The following is a 22,096-nucleotide window of genomic DNA, read 5'->3' as shown; positions in this document are numbered from 1 at the left end:
AAGCTGGTCTCTACACCCGCTACGGGTCAGCTCACCTCCAGCCCCAGGTCTTTCTTGTGCTCAATCCATCACCCCATACACCCACTCCAAAGTAATTCATTCCTAGTGTCATCCTCCCCCAGATCCTTCAAGGCCCAGCCCTGGTGCCACCTCCTCCAAGAAGCCCATCCGTCCTTGTCCAAGCCCTCATGCCCTGTGCCTGCACCCCCATCCCCAGGCCTCACGTGTCACTCCAGGGCCCGTTCCACTCCCGCTCGCCCCAGGGGTTGCGTAGGCGGATCATGTCCAACTTCTCTGACTTGAAGAAGGCCAGTAGGCCGTGGCCCAGGCGCACCTTGCGCACATCAGTGACGGCATACGCATGGCCCTTTACCAGGCCGCACGCCAGGCGGGCCTCCATGTCAGCTGCTGTCACTGCCTGTGGAAGGACACAGTTGCTGAGAGAGGCAGGGCCACACTGGAACCCAGACCAGGGACTCAGGTGCTGGGGGGCCAGGAAGCCGCACGGGACCTACAGGATGGGACGGGAATTGCAGTCATGGGGCAGTGCTGTGTTCACAGACCTTTAACACCCCCAAGGGCAGCAGTCTCAGTAAAGGAAGGTACCCACAGTGGGTCAGCCCAGGGGAATGCTGGCACAAATGTGCACTGGCTCGGCTGTTGTTAAATATTCCAGGAACTGTTAAGCATTCAGGAACATTGCTTTGTTTTTTGTTTTTGAGACGGAGTTTCGCTCTTGTTGCCCAGGCTGGAGTGCAATGGCACGATCTCAGCTCACCACTACCTCTTTCTCCCGGGTTCAAGCGATTCTCCAGCCTCAGCCTCCCGAGTAGCTGGGATTACAGGCATGCACCACCACGCCCGGCTAATTTTGTATTTTTAGTAGAGATGGGGTTTCTCCATGTTGGTCAGGCTGGTCTCAAACTCAAACTCAAACTCTCAAATCTCAGGTAATCCGCCCACCTTGGCCTCCCAAAGTGCTGGGATTATAGGCACGAGCCACCGCACCCGCCAGGAATATTGTTAATAGTTGTTGCTAAACGTGGGCAGCTGGAAATCAGCCATGGTGGGAGTATTTACACCACAGTAATCAGCAAATGCTACAAATCAGGGCTTTTTACTTAGCTACAGAGGCAGTTTACCAGCACACCACAGGGTCTGCTAAACTTGGGTTCGAGCTTTGTTTTCCCTGGGCCTCAGCTTTCTCATCCAAAACATGAGCAATTAATCAAATCAGGACCACCCTCAGGTGCACAGACGTTCATAACTCAAGAGGATCAGAAAGAAGTTTTAGTTGAACAGTGCGGGAAAGGCTTTTCATAGCCTAGAGGGTCTGGGCAGGGGGTTGCACCTTCCAACTTCTCCCCTCCCCCACGAGGCTGAGGGTCTGGATACATAGGAACTGACCTGAGTGTGGGATGTCACAGTTGTCTCCCATCTCAGTCAGTGAGGGTGAAGGGGAGGGGCCGCCTCTGGGGCCTGCTGGGTTCTCACCTTGATGGAGGCACTGATGAGGCCGCCCCGGCTGTGCACTTTTAACATGCGCTCAAAGAGCTGGTTCCTCTTAGTCTCGTCGCTGGCAAAGTCACCCTCGGTCAGGTCAATGGGCTCAGAAACACCACCCGTGAAGTCCACCAGTGCGTCTGCTGTGTTGCCTCCATCCAGCGCCTGGTAGCAGCCTGCCAGCCTGGGAAGCAATGTGGAAACACTTCCCAGCTCATGCTCCCCAGCCAGGCTGCATCCTTCCCCTCTATGAGGGAGGCTTTTGAAACTCAGAGGGGTCAGACAACCTGTTACAGTCACACAGCAGGCCACGGTGGAGCTAACACTAAAACCCAGTTCTTAACACTCAGGCCAACATACAAGGCTTAAATTCCCCTAAGCCTTAGTGGCTCAATTTTGAAAAATCAGCTATCCCAAAAAAAAAAAAAAAAAAAGCAACTCTTTTCAAAAGTGCCAACAATGGTCGGGGTAAGGAAGGAGTCAGTGTTTAATGGGTATAGAGCTCCTGCTGGAATGATGAGAAGGTTCTGGGGATAGATAGTGGTGATGGCGCATGGCACTGTGATCATAATGAATGCCACTGAATTGTATGTTTCCACATGGTTAAAATGAGAAGCATTATGTTTTGTATATTTTACCACAATGAAACTGTGTTCTTCAAAAAAACAAAAGACAACCAAGGCCCCTGGGTCGGCTCCTCTGGAGCGGGGAATACAGGCCTGTATCCAGGCGGTGGAAACTCAGTGGCCACCAGGGGGCTGGCTTTCCTTTCTTAGGATTCAAAGTGGAAGCTGCCAATGTGTTTTCTTGGGTTTTTGATGTTGGGAGTTGTCTTTCTTTTTCCTGTCTCCCCCGTTCTCTTGTTCTCTGTCTGTCTCCCTCCTTGCCCCTGCCCCTACACACGCAGGTTTCCAGCAAGATTGACAAATGGGCCTAGTAGGAGGAACCAGGGAGTGGCTCCCCTAGAGCTGGCAAGGCTGGCCTCTGACCCCACTGCCCCTCCTCCCTCCTCCCTCCTGGCCTAGGCCTATCCCTGCCCCAAACGGCCTGGGCAGGCCACTCTTCCCCAGGGCTCCCCCCTGCTCAGCAAAACTTCGCTTGTGCCCCTTCTATGCTGGGCTCTGTGCTGGGCACCAGGGACACAGAAGCAGAAGGCACGGAGCAGAAGGAGGGGTCAGCAAAGACAGAATGGACAGTCAGCCAGGCAGAGGTGGACAGTGGACAAGAGGGAGGCCCAGCAAGCGGGGAAGGCAGGCAAGCAGCCCACCCTGCACAACCAGGCCCAGCTCAGTTACCACTTCCCCAACCAAGGCCCCAGGCAGGGCGTGGCAGCATGAACCTTCGAGAATGGTCCTAAATGTGAGTGTTGCCTCTGCCCCCAGCTACCTACAGGATGTTGCCTGGGCCTCAGTCTTCTCCCTCTAAAATGGGAGTAACCAACATTCCTCTCCTTACAGGGCCCAGGCCTTCACCCCACCCAGTGCAGGCTCGGCTGACTATGCCCGCAGGCCTGGCGGTTGGGCCTGCTGCGTGCCTGCACCAGCCCCTCGCCTCTCTGTGCTTAAAGCCCTGGCTAAGGAAACACCATGAAGAGCCTATCCAGTGCCACCCCCGCCTGGACCTCCCCCCTGCCTGCTTGCTGCTGGCACCTACTTGGCATAGGCCTTCTCCACCAGGGCACACCAGAACTCATTGCGGGAGTTGGAGTGGCAGTAGATGAGCTGGTTGTTGACTGTGGGCAGCCGGTCATCGATGACCACGTCCACCCATTCCCCGAAGCGCCAGAAGTGGAAGTGGAAGATGCCCGCGTAGGCGTTGGGCTTTTCAGGGTCCCATTCCTGCTCTTTCCAGTCTGGGATGACCTGGGTGGGGGGAGTGGGGGAAAGGATGGGGGGACACAGTGAGGGGATGGCTGGCTTCCTGAGGAAACAGGGGTGCGAGCTTTCCGTGAATCAGAACGGAAAGGAATACTGGGTTCAGGTTCCGACTCTGCCACAAGCCTGCGTGAGACCCAAGTGAATCTTCCCCATCTCCGGGCTCAGGTTCCCATCTCCGCGGGGCGTGGAGGCTCCCTGGGCCTCCTTCCAGCTGTGTTGTTCTCAGAGTGTGTGAGCTTCCCTTTCTCATGCCTCCCTGCAACCTTCCCCGAGACTTCTGTCTACATCTACCACCAGCTCCTGCCTAGTGACCAGCGCCACCATCCACCCATCCAGCCCACCCCAATGCTGGCAGTCCCCCTTGCTGCAGCCCCACTGGCTACTTCGCTTTCCCTCCCTCCATCAAATCAGGCCAATCTGAGCACCTCCATCCTCCTGACATCCATCTCCTCCTCTCCATCCTACTGGCACTACCCTGGCCCAATTCCCCATCTCCCCGCCCAGGGACACTGTAACAGTGTCTGCAGTTACATCTACTCTCGCCCCACACAGACCAACCCAGTCCTGTCACTTCCCTAGAAAATAAGACCCAAACTCTCAATGCACTCCCCCAGCCTCATTTCTCTGCCTCCCCCATGGCAGCCCCCATCCCTGCTCACTGCTCCAGGTTCTTCTTCCTCCTCTTTACCCAGTAGACTTCCATTTTGTTCTTTAGTGTCCATCCTCCTCCTCCAAGAAGCCCTTCCTGACTTTTGAGATTAGGCCAGGACCCCTATCTCAGTCTCATGGCCCTTGGCAGCTCTCATCTGAGATACTTACCTTTACCAAGTTATAATTAAGTAACTCTGTGACTTTGAGCTCAGTGTCTGATGTTATCACTGGAATGTCAGTTCTCTGGGGGCAGGGCCATATAGGTCTCGGTCACTGCTATGCACCCAGTACCTAGCCCAGGGCCTGGCCCAGAGAGTATGTTTAGTGAACATGCATTGACTGAATGAATGAATTCAGAGACATTGATGGGGGACACTGAGACACTGATTTTATTACTTATGAATCATCTGGGAAATGCCTGTGACTACGACGAATTATCTCCATCTAATTATCACGATAACCTCTGAGTAGATGACTATTATCCAGTCCTACTTCACAGATGACAATACTCTGGCCCAGACAGGGCATGTAACTCGTCCAGGGTCACACAGCTAGAAAATACACACATGCTTTGGAGGCAGACCAACCTTGGTTTGAAGCCAGGATTCAAACCCAGATCTGTCTGCCTCTGAAAAATGAGCTCCTTGGCACTGTGGACCACTCTGCACCCAGCCCCAGGCTGGACACTGACAACCAGGTGAGTCACATGGCCCCTCCCCTCAAGAGGGTCCCAGTCTGGTGAGAGAGGGAGGCACTCAGGCAAAGTGCTGAGGCTACACAGGGTGCAGGCGGGGCTATGTGGGAAAGGAGTGCCCCTGTCAAGTCAGGGTGCATGACCCCTGGCCCCGCTGGGCATGGGACCAAGTGGAGCTGAGCCCCATCGGGATCATAAGCAGCTCCTTCTAGAAGAAAACCACTCCAAGTATGGGGGGCACCCAGGCGGAGGAACCAGAGGTACACCAGGAGGCTGGCACTCACCTGAGTGTACAGACCTCAGCCAAAAGCTGCTCCCCACTGCACGCTCATTAAGGACACTTTTGTTTGCACATCTTTTACCATCAACAGGGATGTTGGCAAAGGGAAATGCTCCCTAATGGGACATGTGAGACCAAGAAAATGAAAATGCTAACTGCAGTGAGAGGTACTACTGCCCTAATGGAGCCCTGCTGGGTCCCAGGCACAAGGCCAGGCTGCTCACACTAGCACCCCTGAGCTTCACGACAGGCTTTTGAGGCGATACTACTGGAAGGTGCTGGCAGAAGGTTGGCCTCAGGCACGAGTGAAGGAGGCAAGGTTCAAACCCAGGACTTCCCAACCTGGCCACTGTCTGGAACCCAGCAAGGGCTCAACACTGGCTGTTCCTTTCCTCCACCTCCTCACCCTGACTTTTCTGTCAACTCTGTGCCCTTTCTAAGTGAAAACACCCTGACTCCTGGCACCCTCCCCACTTTGCTTTCTGGACAGAGAGCTGTATCAAAAATAGGTCTCATGGGAGGCCAAGGCAGGTGGATCACTTGAGGCCAGTTCAATACCAGCCTGGCCAACATGGTAAAACTCTGTCTCTACTAAAAAAGAATACAAAAATTAGCTGGGCATGGTGGTGTGCGCCTGTAATCCCAGCCACTCAGGAGGCTGAGTCATGAGAATCACTTGAACCCGGGAGGCGGAGGTTGCAGTGAGCTGGGCAACAGAGCAAGACTCTGTCTCAAAAGAAAAAGGGCGGTTCCATACAGGGTGAGGGTTACCATTCCCACCGCACAAATGGGAAGGCTGAGGTCCAGAAAGACGCAAGATCTGCCCAAGCACACAGAGCGACAGGGAGTCCTAAGCTGAGAACGTGGGCCTGGCCCTCTGCCTTCACCCCCTCCTTCTGCTCCTGCCCTGTTCTGAATGCTCTGGACTGCATGGCTGGGAGGAAGAGCAGCCCTCGCAAGCTGCTGGGACCTCGGGAGGATCATTAGTCAAACTCGAAGCTTGGCTCTGAGCCCTCTGTGGCTCAAGAAGCTGCTAATGAGGCTCCAGGGCCTGGAGATCCAGAGTCTAGGATCCCCGAGGGCCTCCATTTCCCCTCCTGCTTCACCGCCCCTGCACTTGGCACGGGATGGGCCCCAAGCCAGCCTTCTCACCCCTCAACTGCTCTGCTGTCAGCCAGGATGCTGAGCAGGAGGGAGACTGTCCAGACAGGTGTGCTCCAAACCAAAAACCAAAAACCCTCCCACGCCATGCCAGAAATCAAGGAAGCCAGCAAAGACTCCTGGGGCCACGTCAAAGGATTCAGGAACCATCCTGAAGAGGTTCCTGCTGGCCAAAGATGAGCTAATTTGAGCGTCAACAAGGGCAAAAACAGCAATGGATTAAAACACATCAAGTATGTTCAAATTCATGAGATCAGAATGATACTTAAAAAAACAATTAGTCACTATCAGAGGAGGGTAGGGAATCAAGTCTTTTTTTATTGAAACTGGAAAATTACAGGAAATTTATCCTGTCTCTGTAGACAAACTGTACCACATGGTAACCAAATAGTAGATGGAGGGAAGTCTTGAACTGGAAAAGATTTCCAGCTCATAAATGAGAAAGGAATGATGATATTAGACCACCAGCATTTTACGACCACTGAAGAATGAATGAATTTAGGCGGTGGTCACTGATGGTTTCTAACATCACAAAAAAGAAAGATAACCAGCCATGATGTGCCCCCTGAATGAAGTATACAACATCTTTCATGATGCAGCTGTGACAAAAAAAGAAAAAAATTGTTCCTAGACCATATCAAGCTTCTAGAGCTAAGTCCCAGGTTACAGGAAATGCAGGGGACAGAGAACATGTTAAACACCACCATAAAGACACAGTCAACAAAACCCACACCATGGGAAACCCCACAGGACAAATGGCCCCGTTTCTTTGATAGATAAATTACTAGGAAAAAATAAAAGATGAAAGAACAATCAACCAATTGCAGTTACGGACTTCTATTTGGATCTCACTCAAACAAATTATAAAACCTATGCATATTTATAGCACAAATTAGAAATTAGAACAATTACTGGATATTTAATGATATTAAGGGATTATTTTAAAAGTTAGTATTATGTTTTTTTTATTTTTTATTTTTTGATTCCTTATCTTTCAGAGATGCATCCGGAAATATTTACGGATGAAATGAAATGCTGCCTGGGCAAAGTGCAGGTGTAGAGGAAATAAGTGTAGAGGAAATAAGACTAGCCATGGGCTGGCAAGTGTCAAAGTGAAGGGATGGATGCAAGGAGTCCATCAGGCTCTGCTCCCTACCCTCTCGCTGTCTACAGTAGAAATTCCCCATCACCACGGATACCAGCTACCTGGCCCAGCAGTCCTCGCTCTCATCCTCATCCCTCAAACACTCCCTCCTTCGGGTCCCATCTACCACAACCATCAAACACCCATGCCTCCCTTCTCCTGGCACCCCAGCATGGTTCTCTCTTCCCTGCCCAATGGGAGGAGCTCCTGGGGGACAGGGGCCAAGTCTGACTCATTCTCAGATCTCCAGCACCCAGCACAGGGCCTGGCCCAGCTCCAAAGCTGGCTGGAGTCTTCCTGGGAGGAAAATCCCCCGCACTGGTCACAGTGCAGCCCTGACCGGCTGGTGACCTGTACACACGACTTAATACCACATTACTCACTGCGGTGCACGGCAGTGACTTCACTTTCAACTGGGCCACCTCTGAGTCTCAGTCTCCTCATCTACCTACACAACCTCCAGGGCTGTTATGAGAACCAAAGGAGACAGCCTTGGAGCTCTTTCATAAACTGTAGAGAGCTGTGCACACATGAGGGGTCATCTGTGTTGGTATACACATGTGTGCCTTCACAGAACAGTCTGAAAACCTCGGGGCTGGGAGGGAGCTGAGATGACCTGGTCAACCTCCTTCCCAAGAGGAGAAAGGAGAAGCTCCCCACCACCTGCTGCGTGCCTATGAGGCTTTACTGACGTGGGCTGACCTGGCAGCAAGGCAAAGGACTGGTGGGATCTGCCGCCTCCCTCATAACCCCCTGGGGTGTGATCCACCAATGGCCACCCACTGCAGAATGGGCCCAGAAACCTCAGGGTCCCACCCATGGGTGCACCACAGCATCCCTGGCTCCTGGATTGTCCCTAGAGACTCCCACCTAGACCAAAGTGGCTGCTCTCAAAGCCTCCCAGGGTAGTGGCACACAGGGCTCTGCCCAGCTGTGTGACAGAGAGAAGACGGGAGTCAGGAGCCCAGGGAGGGAAGCTGCTCAGGACCTGCCTGCAAGTGTGTGCGTGTGTGGAGGTGTGTGTGCGTGTGTGGAGGTGTGTGCGCGTGTGTGGAGGTGTGCGTGCGTGTGTGGAGGTGTGTGCGCATGTGTGGAAGTCTCTGTGCATGTGTGTGCGTGTGTGTGGAGGTGTATGTGCACGTGTGGAGGCGTGTGCGCGTGCGTGTGGAGGTGTGTGTGCATGTGTGGAAGTCTCTGTGCGTGTGTGTGTGCCCGTGTGGAGATGTGTGGAAGTCTCCGTGCGTGTGTGTGCGCCCGTGTGGAGGTGTGCACGCATGTGGAGGTGTGTGTGCACGTGTGTGTGGTGTGTGTGCGTGCGTGCGGAGGTGTGTGCGCGCGTGTGGTGTGTGCGTGTGCGGAGGTGTGTGCGCGCGTGCGGAGGTGTGTGCGTGTGTGCAGGTGTGCGGACGTGTGTGCAGGTGTGCGCACGTGTTGAAATGGGTGCATGTGTGTGGTGGGCACCCCCTGCCTTCTCGGGAGAGCAGAGCCCTGCTGCTCTCCACCAGAGACCAGGGTATCGATGCACCAGAGTGGCCACGGCGGGTCCTGTTCATGGGGCGGCTGAGACAGGGCCGGGATCCCCAGCTTTGGAGCAGCCCCCCCTCCCCTGGGCCTCCGGCTCCCCAGCAATCATGTGAAGGCTAATGGTCTCTGCTGGGCCGCTCCGAGGTGGTGATGGCGACGGAGGGGGACACACTCCCCCATGGCCGCTCTCTCAGACCACAGAGCCAGGCCAGGTTCCTGCCCACGCCTCCGCTCCGCACCTGCTGCCATCGGCACTGGCCTGTGATGCCTCAGGCAACTCACTTCAGCTCTCCACAGGTTCTCCTGTACCCCCACCCCCGGGATAACTGAGAGGGGAGACCCTGTGTCTATGGTGATGGGGCAGTAACCATGGGCAAACTCAGGGAGGGAAGGTGACCGTGTGCGGGCTCCAGGAAGCTCAAGCACTTTGTGGACATTTGCCCATTTCACCCTCACAACAGCCTCAAGGGAGGTGCCATTGCTGGCCCCAACTCACAGATGAGGAACAAGCTCAGAGGTTGCCCAGGGCCATCCAGTTGGCAGGGTGGGGCGGGCTAGGTCGCTCACCGCACTCGCTGCCTCTCTGGGCACAGAGCTCAGGGAAAGGCAGGTCTCTTTCCCTGTGGTTTCTCGTGGTTTCCAGGGAAAATGGGTTATTTGCCATTCCTGCACTCTGGGGATAGAGCCAGGCCTCTACTGCTGTCCTGAGGCTGGATTCCTCTGTCTCGGGCACCTCCAGGAGTGGCTGGAAGGCAAGTTTGGGGAGGGGATGTCAGGGAAGCAGAGACCCCTGAGAGACGGGCGGGGGTTTGGGTGCGGGGCTGGGGAAGGGTTCTGCGCATGCTGTGAGGGGTGTGTGAAAGGGAAACCAGGGGGCAGCAGCTACTCCGAGGTGGGCATGAAAGGGGCTGTGAGACCCAGGAGAGTGGTGGGGTTGGATTTTGAAGCAGGGCTCATTCCGAAACAAAACCACCGGTGAGGCCCCCAAGGCAGGGCTTGACTTGGTCTCCAGAAAAGAAGGCAGCCCAGTCTGAGCCTGGGTTCTCAGGTGGGTGGGGCCCATCTCCCCAGTTCATCCCAGGGGCCAGTGTCATGGGGCCAAAAGTCCACAGGCCCAGAGCCTGGCCCGCCCACACCTGCTTCCAGCCCCTCCATGCCCTCTGTGACCTGGGCAGGCCTCCTCCTCTGGGCCTCAGTTGTCTCTGTCCAAAAATGAGTTTGAGAGTGGTGATGAGGGAACAGAGCTGTGAGGAAGGATCAAGTGGGGCACTAAAGTCACGTGGCCTTGGGGTTACATCTTTCCCATGTCAGTCTAGCCCGGCAGTTTGACAATTCCCGGAGGGTGGGGCTGGAAGGGCCATCACAGAACCAAGCTGTTCACTCTGGAAGGTCTGAGGCTGGGAGGGGGTTGGGAGCTGCCTGAGAACACACAGCTCATCCATGACAGAGGCCAGACTAAACCCAGGCATGGGTCTGACCTCACCCCACCCCTCACAACTCTGCCCTTCCGTCCACACCCTGCCCAGTGGCCCTGCAAGGCAGGGAGACTCGAGATTGCACCTGGTTTGGTACCTTCCTACCCCAAACCCTCGGCAGCGCCCAGATGGCACCTCCCTCAGCACAGCTCTCTGCACACCCCACATGGAGGCAGCTCTGGGGCTACCAGAGAAACAGTCAGGGCTGGAGGCTCCTGGCCAGCCTCAGGAGATTCAGTGAAGCCCTGATTATTCCAGGCTTTCTCCTTGGAAGCTGGCAGGGGCTGGGGGAGTGTGGGAAATGGCCAGGGAGCAGGTGCTCGAGGCTGTGAGGGCTTGTGAAGGGGATGGGGGCTGATGGCGAGAGAATGCACACCACCAAGGCCAGGGCACAGGCTTTATTGGGGACCTGCAGTGGGCACAGCAGAGGCACTTAGGCCCCGGGACAGATTGGCTGGGGAGATAGGCAGTCGGGACTAAGAGGGTCCCCAGAGCTGCAGGGAGAGCTCAAGCAAAGAGGCAGAAGGGCAGGGCCACTGTGCATGGGCCTGGCCTCCCGGCGTGCTCAGCAGGGCAGGCGACGGCCGGGACTTCTTCAAGCCTGTCCCAGAACGGGCCCCAGAGCTGAGTCAGAATGGACCAGCGCTCAGCCCGCAGCCACTGTCTCACTGTCCCACCCACAGAATCTCAGCTGCAGCATGCTGCCCCAGCCTGCACACCTCCGAGGTGGGGCTCATCCTCCCGGCAGCCCCAGCCTTGGGGGACGGCCCTGACTCTCTGGCCCTCAGTGCATCTGTTCTAGAGCCGCAAGTTCCTTGACAGCTCTGCTTCATGAGGGGAAATGTCTTGGATGCATCTCTGACTGGCTGAGGACAAAACACAGGACTGGCCTTAAGTCAGGGTGCTGGGGACAGTGGCTTAGCTGTACTTGGCTGATGTTAGGTGCAGGTCAGGCACTCCCCCAAAAGGGGGGCTCTTTGGGACTGTGCAATGTGAAGGGGAATGAGGCTCGGAGCCAGAACTGAATCTGATGAAAATTGTGCCTCAGTTTCCCCATCTGTTTGGTGAGTGAGTTGCACCCAATGACCTCAGAGGTTAGCATTCTGCCGTCACACCACTGCCGCCTGCAGCCCACTTGGGACCATCAGCCATCGTAACTGCCCACCACGCCTTCACCCTGCGCCCCTCAGCTGCACTGAAGAAGCCCAATAAATGCCAACAGATGCTACCTCAGGACGAAGCACTTGCCTTCCCTGACCTGCAAGCCCTAAATGAGCCTGACTTCCCAGCAGGGGATACTTGAGGCCCTGGAGAATCCACTCTCTCCAGCTCCAACTTCCCCTAAGGCAAAGGGAACCCCCTTTACTAATCTGCTCCCTGTTTCACTGTCTGAACTGCAGTCTCCTAGCTCAGGAAGCCCCCAGGCCAAGGTCATCAGGACCAGGCCCCTGTTAAGAGCCATCCTTGAACCAGCAACAATGACGAACAGATAATCTAAAATTGCACTTGTTCCTAGGGCAAGAATAGACCTCTAGAATACATCCATATGAATACAGCACGTTCTCTCTCATGGATATGTGTATGTAGAGACAGATCTCTGTGTAACCTCCCTCTTCACTTCTCCACCCTGAAGTCAGGTCCAGAAGAGCCACAGCTGGGCCTCCACAGCCTCCAGGGCACCAGCCACTCTCCACTGCCCAAATCCGCCCCTGCAGCAACCCTGCCCCACATCCTGAGGGCTGCCAAGGTGTTGTGGGACCAGCAGCCCAGACACAGACTCCGGCAAAGGGCACCGAGGCCAGGGAACAGTGAGTGCCGGCTTGCTGGACTCCCCGTGGAGACTGCCCCATCACCTCCGTCTCCCCAACTCTGGAGGAAGTGGATGCTGGGTTTTTCAGTCTTCGTCTCTGTGTCTCTCTTGGTCTTTCTCAGTCTCTCTCTCCCACAATGAAGCAGAGAGAAGGCAGATGGCCCCAGCCTCCCTGTCCATGCACACTGGCCCCGAGTAGGCCTCTATTGTCTAGAGCAATGCGGCGGCCAGTCCAGCTTATAGGCTATGGAGCCTTGGAATCTTCCTCCTGTGAGCCGGAGTGCTGGCACCAGGGAGAAGCAGAGGAGGAAGGGCGTGGGACTCAGGGGGCTTCTGGGCAAGCCCAAGACAGGCTGAACAGTGAGAAGAATGGCCCCAAAAGTATAGGGGGGAAGATGGCAGGGGCGGGGGAGAGCACAGGTGGGCAAGAGGAGGGCAGCAGGCGTAGATGCCATCAGAGCTGGTTAAAAACCACGGAGGCCTTGAGGTTAGTGGGTTCCACACCCTCGCCAAAGGTGATGAGGAAGTACATAACCTTGCGGATCTTGGCCAGGTCCGACAGGCGCTCCCCAAACTCCAGGGCGTCGGCCTCGTTCCAATCCATGGCATCCGAGTCCTCCTTGCGCCAGAAGATGGCAGTGGGGTCCAGCAGCTGGCGCGTCATGAGGTTGGTGAGGTCAGGCGTCCAATTCTGTGAGGTGCCTGTGATGGTGACCTTGCCTGGCTTGTCCAGCACGACATGCCAGCGCTCGAACTGTAGTCGCTGCTGCTGGGTGAAGTCGAGGCGGTACACGGACTCCACTGGCCGCAGCAGCTTCTCCCCATCCTGGCGCTTCTCCCCGCGCTGCTTCAGGCTCTCCACGCGTAGCCGCATCTGCCTGGTCAGGTCATGGTCCAGGACCAGTGGCATGTCCAGTTGTGGCTGCTGCGGCCTGTCCTCCGCCATGGCCCAAGTGCTGCTGCCACCAATACCAAGGACCCAAGTGGGCTGGAGCCTGGAGCCGTGGAGAGAAGAGGCCACCAAAGGGGTGCCCCGCCTACCTTCTGCCCTTCCCTCTTCCCCTCCCTTTGTCACTGGCCCTTCCCAGCCCCACCCAGTTCTCAAAATGGGGTGTGTGTGAGGGGTGGGAGTCCCCATCTGCCTCCACTCCAGTCCCCACAGAAGCGATAATGCAGGCCCTGCAGGCAGGCGGAGGGTGGCAGGCTCCTTGGGGACCAGGTCGCTGATGTCAATTGCTGTGGCAACAGCCCTGACTACTAGGGCCGGGCTGGGCGCTGGCTTGTTTGTGAAGATGCGAGCACTTCGTAAGTCAGTGATGGGGAGGGCCGTGGGGAGCAATCCTCACTGGAGGTACACAGGAGAGGACGAAAGACCCGCAGGACCAGGTGGAGAGGCCAGGACCAGAGAGGGCTCAGTGACTGGAGATCTGTAGTCACCTAAGCCAAACCTTGGAGTCACCCCGACACGCGCCTCCCCCTCACTCTTCTACACCAATCACCAAAGTCTGTCGATTCTGCTTCCCAAACACCCTGGGACCCTTCCCCTCCAGTCCCACTGCCAGGATCTCAGCCCAGCTACCACATCTCACCCAGACCCGTAGTTCTCGAGACTTGAGTGAGCATCAGACTCACCCTCAGGACTTAACACACAGATTGCTGCACCCCCTCCCAGAACTCCTGGTTTATCAGGGCTCTGTGGGCCTGAGAATCTGCATTCCTAACCACCTCCCAGGCGACATGCTGCTGGGCCAGGGACTGCGCCTTGAGCATTACTGACCCGGGTGACACTGGCGGCTGGCTGTGCCACAGCCCTGCACCATGGCCACCACAGGACCAGGCTTCACTTCTACCCAAATCCCACCACTTACTCCACCTGAATTAATCCTCAGTTTCCTGCAGGAGACTTGCGGCAGAGGAAGAATCTGGCAAATGTTTATATCCCCAGGGCCCAGGGCAGAACCAGGAGCTCAGCCTTTATACTGGGGAAAAGAAAGAACTGGAATGTGTGAGTGGAGCTGCAGTTGCGGAGAGGGTGGGGATGGGAGTTGGAGAGTGGCCGTCGCCACAACATGCCACACACAGAAAAGAGGACAGAGTCAAGGCCAAGGTGTAACAACGGAAAACAACCTGAAGGGTCTAGACCACAAGCACGCTCAATTGTGAGACGGTGGCTAATCAATCAGTGGGATCCTGGGCTACCTGAACAGCAGAGGGGCACCAAGGCAGAAAGAACACCTGGTCCTGTTAAAACCACACTGCAAGCCCTGGGTCAGCTCTGCAGGTCATTGGCAGCAATTCCCCCAAGGGTATTTGAGAGAGCCATACAGCTAGAAGTACAACTGCCTGATCCTCACAGAACCTTTTGCTTTGTAGCTGGAGGGGCAGGGGAGAGGGGAACAACTTGGCTAAGGAACTACCATGGGAGGCGTGCCTTTCCTCCATATCGGGGAGCTGTTTCCATCCTTTCCAGCACCACATTCTGCTTTTTATTTGTTGAATTGCTCAGTTTTTGCCTGTGACACACCTGTCCCGAGAGGGTAGGAAGTGTGTCTTGTCATCACTCTAGGCCAGCACCCAGAACAGGGCCTGCCACACAGAAGGCCTCAGAAATGCTTCTTGAACGAACGGATGAACGAACAAATGAATCAATGAATGAACGAAAGAAAGAATGAATGAATGGATAAACAAAAGAACGAATGAAAGAATGAATGGATGAATGAATGAAAGAACGAATGAATGAACAGATGAACGGATGGATGAATGAATGAACGGATGAATGAACGAATGAATAAATGAATGGATGAATGACTACATGAATGATGAATGAACGAATGAATGAATGAATGAATGGATTAACGGATGAATGAACAGATGAATGAACGAATGAATGAACACATGAATGAATGCATGAATGAATGAATGAACAGATGAACGAAATGAATGAATGAACGGATGAATGGATGACACTGACAAGGGACAGGTGATGTGATGGACCATGGGGCCCAAGCCCAAGGCCAAGAGGAAGGTGGACAGGTGGGGAGACAGTACACAGGTACTGGCCAGGGCCAAAATGAAGAGTAGCGGCAGGTGAGTGTCAGGGTTGGAAGTGAGCAAGATGGCTGGAAGGTGAGGTCAGAGAGACCGGGCCTTTGGCTGAAGACCTCCAGGGAGAGCAGTCCTGGGCCCAGGCTGTGGCATGGCAGCAAGTGACCGAGGTGGCTGAAGGTGAAGGCTGATGGAGAGGAGATGAAGAACTAAGACAAGGGTAAAAGGGCAAAGTGAGAGGGCGGACACAGTAAAGCCTGGGACACAACAGTTCTCGGGGTAGAATGGGCTGGGAAATGGGAGGAGCCAAGCCCTTTGTGCCCAGGTGACTGGCCAGGGCAGCTGGCTGATGGGGACAGCAACACAGTGGGCTGAGGTTGGGAGCCCAGTGAAGAAGCCAAGTGCTTGTATGGAGACGCCATGGTCCGGAAGCAGCACTGGGGAAGGAGGATCCCCTATTTCTGGATCCTGAGGGATGGGGTAAGGGGGGTGTGATCAGCTTCTACTGATGAGGATTTAGGGGCACAAGACCCCTGGGGAGGGCCTGAGTAGAGTGGCACCGAGCTTCAGGAGGCTGAAGGTGGAGGACGGTTGTGACGGGAGCTTGAGTCTTACAGATTGGGCAGGAGGGAGGAGCGGTGGGAGTCAAGGGAAGGCCTGGGGAGAAAGGGATGGAAAAGGGAGGGGAGCAGGCAGATGGGGTGGACTGAGGCTTGTGGGCAAAGGAGCAGGCAGGATGCAGGAGGCTGCATCTGGGGGCTGGGGCCACTGATGTCCACAGACCTCTGGGCAGCCATCAGACACCTTGGGAGGACCCACCCAAGGCCGGATGTAGCAATGAATACAGAGGAGAAAAGCAAGCTCTAAACTTGCAGATGTAATTGCAAAAATGCATACGAGAAAACAAAACAAGGCTGGGCACAGTAGCTCACACCTGTAATCCTAGCACTTTGGGAGGCCGAGGCGGGTGGATCACCTGAGGTCAAGAGTTTGAGACCAGCCTGGCAAACATGGTGAAACCCCATCTCTACTAAAAATACAAAAATTAGCCGGGTATGGTGGTGGGCACCTGTAATCCCAGCTACTCGGGAGGCTGAGGCAGGAGAATTGCTTGAACCAGGGAGGCGGAGGTTGCGGTGAGCCGTGATCGCACCACTGCACTCCAGCCCGGGCGACAAGAGCGAAACTCCAACTCAAAAAAAAAACAAAACAAGCAAAATCCTCTTTAACACCAAGTGGAAAAAACACTAGAAGGAAACATAGAAAACCCTTAACACTGATTGTGTCTGACAAATTAAAACCTTAAGTGACTTTGTACATCCTTGTACTTTTTCAAGCCTTCCGTCCCCAGGACCTACTACGGTTCTCAGGGCACAGCTGGTGCTCCATCCATGTGTGCTAAGGGAACTGCTTGGTAACTAAAGAGCAGGAACTGCTAATATAACCAGGTCAGGGACAGAGTGGGAGGCATTTTTAAATGCTCTCACTGGCCTCTCTCAGGCCCCACCCAGGGTTGCTCACCCCAGCACTCTCTCCTAGAGACAATCAGGCATTCGACTGGGACTCTGGTCACTTCCGTGCTTTTTTTTTTTTTTTGGCCAGGAGCTGCCTGACTCCCCCTGGGCCCAGGCCTGGCCCTGTGGCTCAGAGCAGGCATCAGGTCTGCCCCTGTGCCCGGGGCTGCCCCAGGCTCCAGAGAGGTGAGCTCACAGCTGACCTTGGCTTAGGCCAGGCCAGGACCAATGGCAAATGTTCAACCAAACTGTTGCATCCTGATTTCAAGTTCCTAAAACCTGGTCACCTGAAGTCCACTGCCCTGCCCTCAGGGAATGTACCATCAAGTCGGGCAAGCTAAAATGCCCCCATCAGGGACCCCGTAGGATCAGGGCACGAGGCTAAGAGATGTCTGGCAGAACAGAGAAGCAGGTGGGGCATCTGGAAGGGGGCAGGGGAGGGAATTTAACATGTGCAGAGAGTGTGAAAGGCAAGGGTTTGCCTTCCTCTGGCCCCTTTAATCCTCCACAACCCTGGGCGCTGGAAAGGTCAATTTACACTGAGGACAAAAACAGCTAGCAGCGGACCCAGCCGGCATCAGATCCAGGTCAGGCTGGCTTCCAATCCTGTGAGGGGTAAGGGTGGCTTCCTGTGTGGGGGTGTGTTGGGGGCATATGTGTCGAGGGTGTGATGCTCAGTGTGTCTGAGGCTCAGAATCCCCAAGTGTGAGGTGGGGAGGGCAAGGGTGCAGCTCAGGCTGGGCAGCACCCCCACTGCCCTTCCATGGAGAAAACAAGGAGGCCCTGCAGGGCAACAGGCCCAGAAAGTGAGGGGTGACAACAAACAGAGCCCAGTCAGCAGGGACGAGGGAGGGAAGGTACAGTAATGAGCTCCGCAGGGCGCTGAGCCTCCTTCTGGGATCCATGGGCTAGCACCACAGCAGCACAGGAGGCAAAGCGCAATTAGCCAGGAGCGCTCAGACCCACCCTGGCCTCCCTGGGACCCAAGCTGCTGTAGATCAGCCTCTTGGCCCTGGCAGCCTCCCAGACCAGCCAGGCCAGGTGCCCCAACCCCCTGCAATAGGAACCTTTGGCCCACAGATAAACACGGGCCTCCTGCCTGCAGTCCTGGGCCCGCTCTTCACTGGTAAGAGGCAGAGCTGCACCAGGAACCGCTTGGGGCCAAGCCCAGGGCAGAACACACAGGCTTCCACCTACAAATGGCCAGACGGATGGCCTCCCCAGGAGAGGACCCAGTGGAGTGAGGCCCAGAGCCACAAGGCCCTGGGAGGTCTGGGACAGCAAGGCCGACCATGGGGCTGCTGGGTGGTAGCTGAGTCCAACAATTTGGAAAGGAGCTCTGCTCCCAAAACTCTCCTGAGCCTTCTCTACTCCACGTCCCTGGTGGCCTAGGCAGGGACATATACGTTGGGCCAATTCTGCCCGTGGGGAGCTCACCTCATGGGGGAGGTGAAAGATAAAACAGGCAATTACAGGGCAAGGTGGGAGGTGGGGACAGCCCTACAGGATGCCCATGTGCCCCTTCAGCCCCTGACTGAGCCCTCATCTAGCACGGGCTGGGCTCTAAGGCAGGGGGACATTGTTCTGGGCTCAGAGAAGGGGGTGGGAGCCTGGAAGCTGGAGAGTGAGGACCAGCCCGACACCCAGAGCACAGAACCAGGCTCCAGCCCTCTGTGGGCCTTCAGGTATAGAATTAAAATGAGCCAACAGGTGGCTCTCGGAAGCCCTCCTGGCTCAGGTGCCCCATGAATACCCACATCCACACGCTGCAACCGTGGCCTCTGCCAAGGCCCCAGGGGCCCTACAGCAGGCAGGGCTCCTACCCTGCAGGACCATTGGGGCTAGGCCTCAGGGATGCCCACCCTGGAGTGGCTTTGAAAGGTTACACCCCTGTTCTGCAGACTCAAGAGCAAGACACCTATCAGAGTCTCAGCCTCGCCCAAGGGCACTGCTCCCTCTGACGGCCAAGGGATACCTCAGAGAATGAGGAAAATCTCAGTCTTGCACAGGAGTACCTTACCTGTATGTTCTATGATATTAATTATCATAATGCTGGTAGGCACGGCCACCTTTGGCCAAGCACCACGCCACACAAGGCTTGTTGAGTGCAGCATCTGGTCCCACCCTCACCACTCCCCAAGAGACAGCCACTCCGATTGTCCTGATTTTGCTGATGAGTCACCTGAGGCCAGCTCCAAAGCTACCAAGCGCTGAGGCTCACTGCCAAGCCTGGGAGATGCAGGTGTCCAGTGCTCCTCAGCCCCACTGCCAGCCCCTCCCAAGGGATGGCAGAAGGGCAGGGATGAGCAAGGGGCCATGACCAGAGTCTCCCTGCAGTCCCTGACAATAATTCTTCAGGAAGCCAGGGTCTGCCTCCACTCTGGTCTCCCTGCCTCCTGTGAACTGAATCTAAGGCCCCTCTGCCAAGTGCTGGGATAGGAGGTCGGGTTGCAGGACCAGAGCCCATTCTTTCCAACCCAAACCCTTTGGCCCTAGTCCAGAACACCAGAGCTTAGAACCAGGAGTCGTGAAGCTGGGGATCGCCAACCCACCCTTGCTCAACAACTGGGAAAAGTCAGGCCCAGAGGAGGACAGCGACCAGCCGAGTCACGCAGCAGGTCTGTGTCTGTCAGGGGTCTCCTGAGCCCCACCAGAGGTGTACACTGCACACTAAATGTGATGCACACAGCTTCCACATTTCACAGGTGTGTGTTAATCCACCAAGTGTCCCCAACAACGGGGACGGGGAGAACATATCAGAATGACCTTGGGAGCCCCACAGATTCCCAGTGCCTGCCCAGCTGGAGGGTGAGGGATGGCAATTCTGACGCTCGGCCAGAACTGGGGTCCCCCACCCCATCCCTGGCACAGGCTTTTGAAAGTCTCATCTGCCACGTTCAGGTTCCGCCTGTCTGGCAGTGAGAGCCTCAGGCTGCGTTCACACTCCCCAGCACCCTGCCCCACCCTGCCCCAGGCCTCACCTTTTGCCACAGCGACTCCCGGGAGGCAAGTGACGAGCAGGCTGCCACAAACCAGCAGTTGCCCACCTGGCCCTGGTGCAGGTCGTGGGAGCTGATGCCATCCACAAAGAGGCGGGGGTCCTCGCAAATGTCCTGCAGAGACGGTGAGGAGAGAGCGTGAGGGGCTGAGGAGCATGCGGATGCCCCCCATGGCAGAGGACATGGCAGACACAGACATGACAGACAGACTTGCTGTGTGACTGTGAGCATGGAGAGTCACCTGCCTCCCACCACAGACTCGGGGCCCCATGTGGCCCATCTGCTCCCTGCTTGCCCCTTACCCTGTGGTCCTGCCTGGGATCCCTCTCCCCTTCCTGGCTGGAGAGGGCTCCTCTGCTAAAGGTTTGCTGATGAAGAGCCTGTGGGAAGACGTCAGAGCGCCAGACCCAGGGCACTGCCTTCCTTCTGCCCGCTGCGCCCCTCCCTAACCAGCAAAAGCTCTGTTCCCTTCTGTCTCCAGCACCAGCAGCCCGAGTGCCCACCCCCGCCAGCCCACAGGGGCCCAGCAGGATTAAGTGGGGTGGGAGTGCAGGCATGGGGCAAACACCCAAATCCCATGTGGGGAGCACAAAGTGAGGGGCCAGTGGGGAGCAGTGGGCCAGGCCCCGCAAGGCACTTGACTCGTACAGTCTCATATCTGATCCTCATGCCGCCCAAGGAGCGAGGAGTTGTCATTCCATTGTATGGGTGAGGAATGGAGGTTCAGAGAGGGACTGTGACTTGTCAAAGGCACACAGCAAGCAAATGCTCAAGTGGAACAAAAACTCAAGTGAGGTAAAAACTTCGTCCCCTCCCCTCCCCTCCCCTCCGCTCTCCTCCCCTCCCCTCCGCTCTCCTCCCCTCCCCTCTTCTTTTCTTTTCTGACACAGTCTCGCACTTTTGCCCAGGCTGGGGTCTGGAGTGCATTGAGTACAGTGGCGCAATCTCGGCTCTCTGCAACCTCCACCTCCTGGGTTCAAGCGATTCTCCTGCCTCAGCCTCCCAAGTAGCTGGGATTACAGGGGCCCACCACCATCCCCAGCTAATTTTTATATTTTTAGTAGAGACACGGTTCCTCCATGTTGGCCAGGCTGGTCTCAAACTCCTGACCTAAGGTGATCTGCCCACCTCGGCCTCCCAAAGTGCTGGGATTACAAGCATAAGCCACCGCACCCAGCCTCCATTTTTATTTTCTACAGAGACCGGCGGGCATGGCCCAAGAGGCTGCTCCATGAGACGTAGCCAGGGAATCTGGCCAGGGCAGCCACTGACCAGGGAATGATCCATGAGCAATTGGCTGCTCTCAGGCCCAGCACTTCCTAATTTCTGGAAGCCCCTTGCCCTGCCTGCCAAGAGAGAGGCAGCCCAGGGGGGCTCCAGTACCAGTTGCCCTCTGCACCTGACCCTGCCCCAGGGGGGCTCCAGTACCAGCTGCCCTCTGCACCTGACGCTGCCCAAGGAGCTCTGGCTTGGGTTTTCCACCTCTTCCTGCGGTGGGGGTATTTTCCTTAAAAGCTCCCTGAGGCAGTGCTGTGAAAGGCAAAAGCATGGGCTTTGGTTTCAGACTGGAGACTGAATTCCAGCTCCTCACTCGGCAGTCTGGCGAGCTCTCTGCGCCTCGGCTTTCTGATTTATAAAGTAGGAACAACGATTTCTTTATGTTGTTGGATTTGGGGTTTTTTTTTTTCTTTTTTTGAGACATGGTCTCATCTGTCACCCAAACTGGAGCGCAGTCACAATCACAGCTCACTGCAGCCTCAACCTCCTAGGCTCAAGCGATCCTCTGGCCTAAGCCTCATGAATAACTGGGACTGTAGGTCCACACCACCACACTCAGCTAACTCTTAAATTTTTTGTAGAGATGAGGTCTTACTATGTTGCCCAGGCTGGTCTCAAACTCCTGAGCTCAAGCAATCTTCCCACCTTAGCCTCCCAAAGTGCTGGGATGACAGGCTTGAGCCAACATGCATGGCCAATAATTTCTACTTTGCGAGGAGAAATCAGTGTATGTAAAGTACTAAGCCCAGGGCCTGACCCAAAGCGAATGAAAGTCTCCTTCAATGTTCACGTGCTAGGAAGCTATGCCCAGACCACCATGGGTGGCTCCAGCACCAAGAGATGCAACCAGGAAGGGTCAGCTCACCCTGTGTTCCCGCAGCTGTAATCATCCCCGCCCAAGGCCTGAGCTAGGGGTGGGGCCTGGCCTGATCCCTAGCCCTGGCCCAGGGAACAGAGCAGGCCTCTCCTCCTCTCCCATTGCCTCACTGAGCTGAGGAAGCCACTACTCCCCAGGGGTTGTGGGTACAGTGGAGGGTGGGGACCGGCAAACACTGAGACATGCCTTTCATGCACCAGGCATCCTGCTAGCACCACAATCCATCCTCACCATGGCACTGAGAGGTGGGCAATAGTTCCCTTT

At 55.9% G+C, this 22,096-nt stretch overlaps 1 protein-coding gene across 6 annotated transcripts in view; it reads right to left on the bottom strand.

Moving 5' to 3' along the window:
* Nucleotides 1–22,096, bottom strand: part of CAPN5 (calpain 5) — a 56,940-nt gene that overhangs the window by 10,364 nt on the left and 24,480 nt on the right. For 5 of the 6 annotated variants that reach the window (XM_077963947.1, XM_077963946.1, XM_077963950.1 and 2 more), the window contains 4 exons: nucleotides 19,660–19,791; nucleotides 3,157–3,365; nucleotides 1,495–1,687; nucleotides 225–418 (listed from right to left, as the gene is read on the bottom strand). In XM_077963947.1, coding sequence (XP_077820073.1) covers nucleotides 225–418; nucleotides 1,495–1,687; nucleotides 3,157–3,365; nucleotides 19,660–19,791 — 728 coding nt within the window. The remainder of the gene's footprint in view (nucleotides 1–224; nucleotides 419–1,494; nucleotides 1,688–3,156; nucleotides 3,366–19,659; nucleotides 19,792–22,096) is intronic. The other variant, XM_077963949.1, reaches the window with a different exon arrangement.

This window comes from Macaca mulatta, chromosome 14 (assembly GCF_049350105.2).
Source record: "Macaca mulatta isolate MMU2019108-1 chromosome 14, T2T-MMU8v2.0, whole genome shotgun sequence".
Taxonomy (NCBI): domain Eukaryota; kingdom Metazoa; phylum Chordata; class Mammalia; order Primates; family Cercopithecidae; genus Macaca; species Macaca mulatta.
Note: the sequence above shows the minus strand (reverse complement) of the source record. Positions and strands in the feature narration are given on the sequence as shown.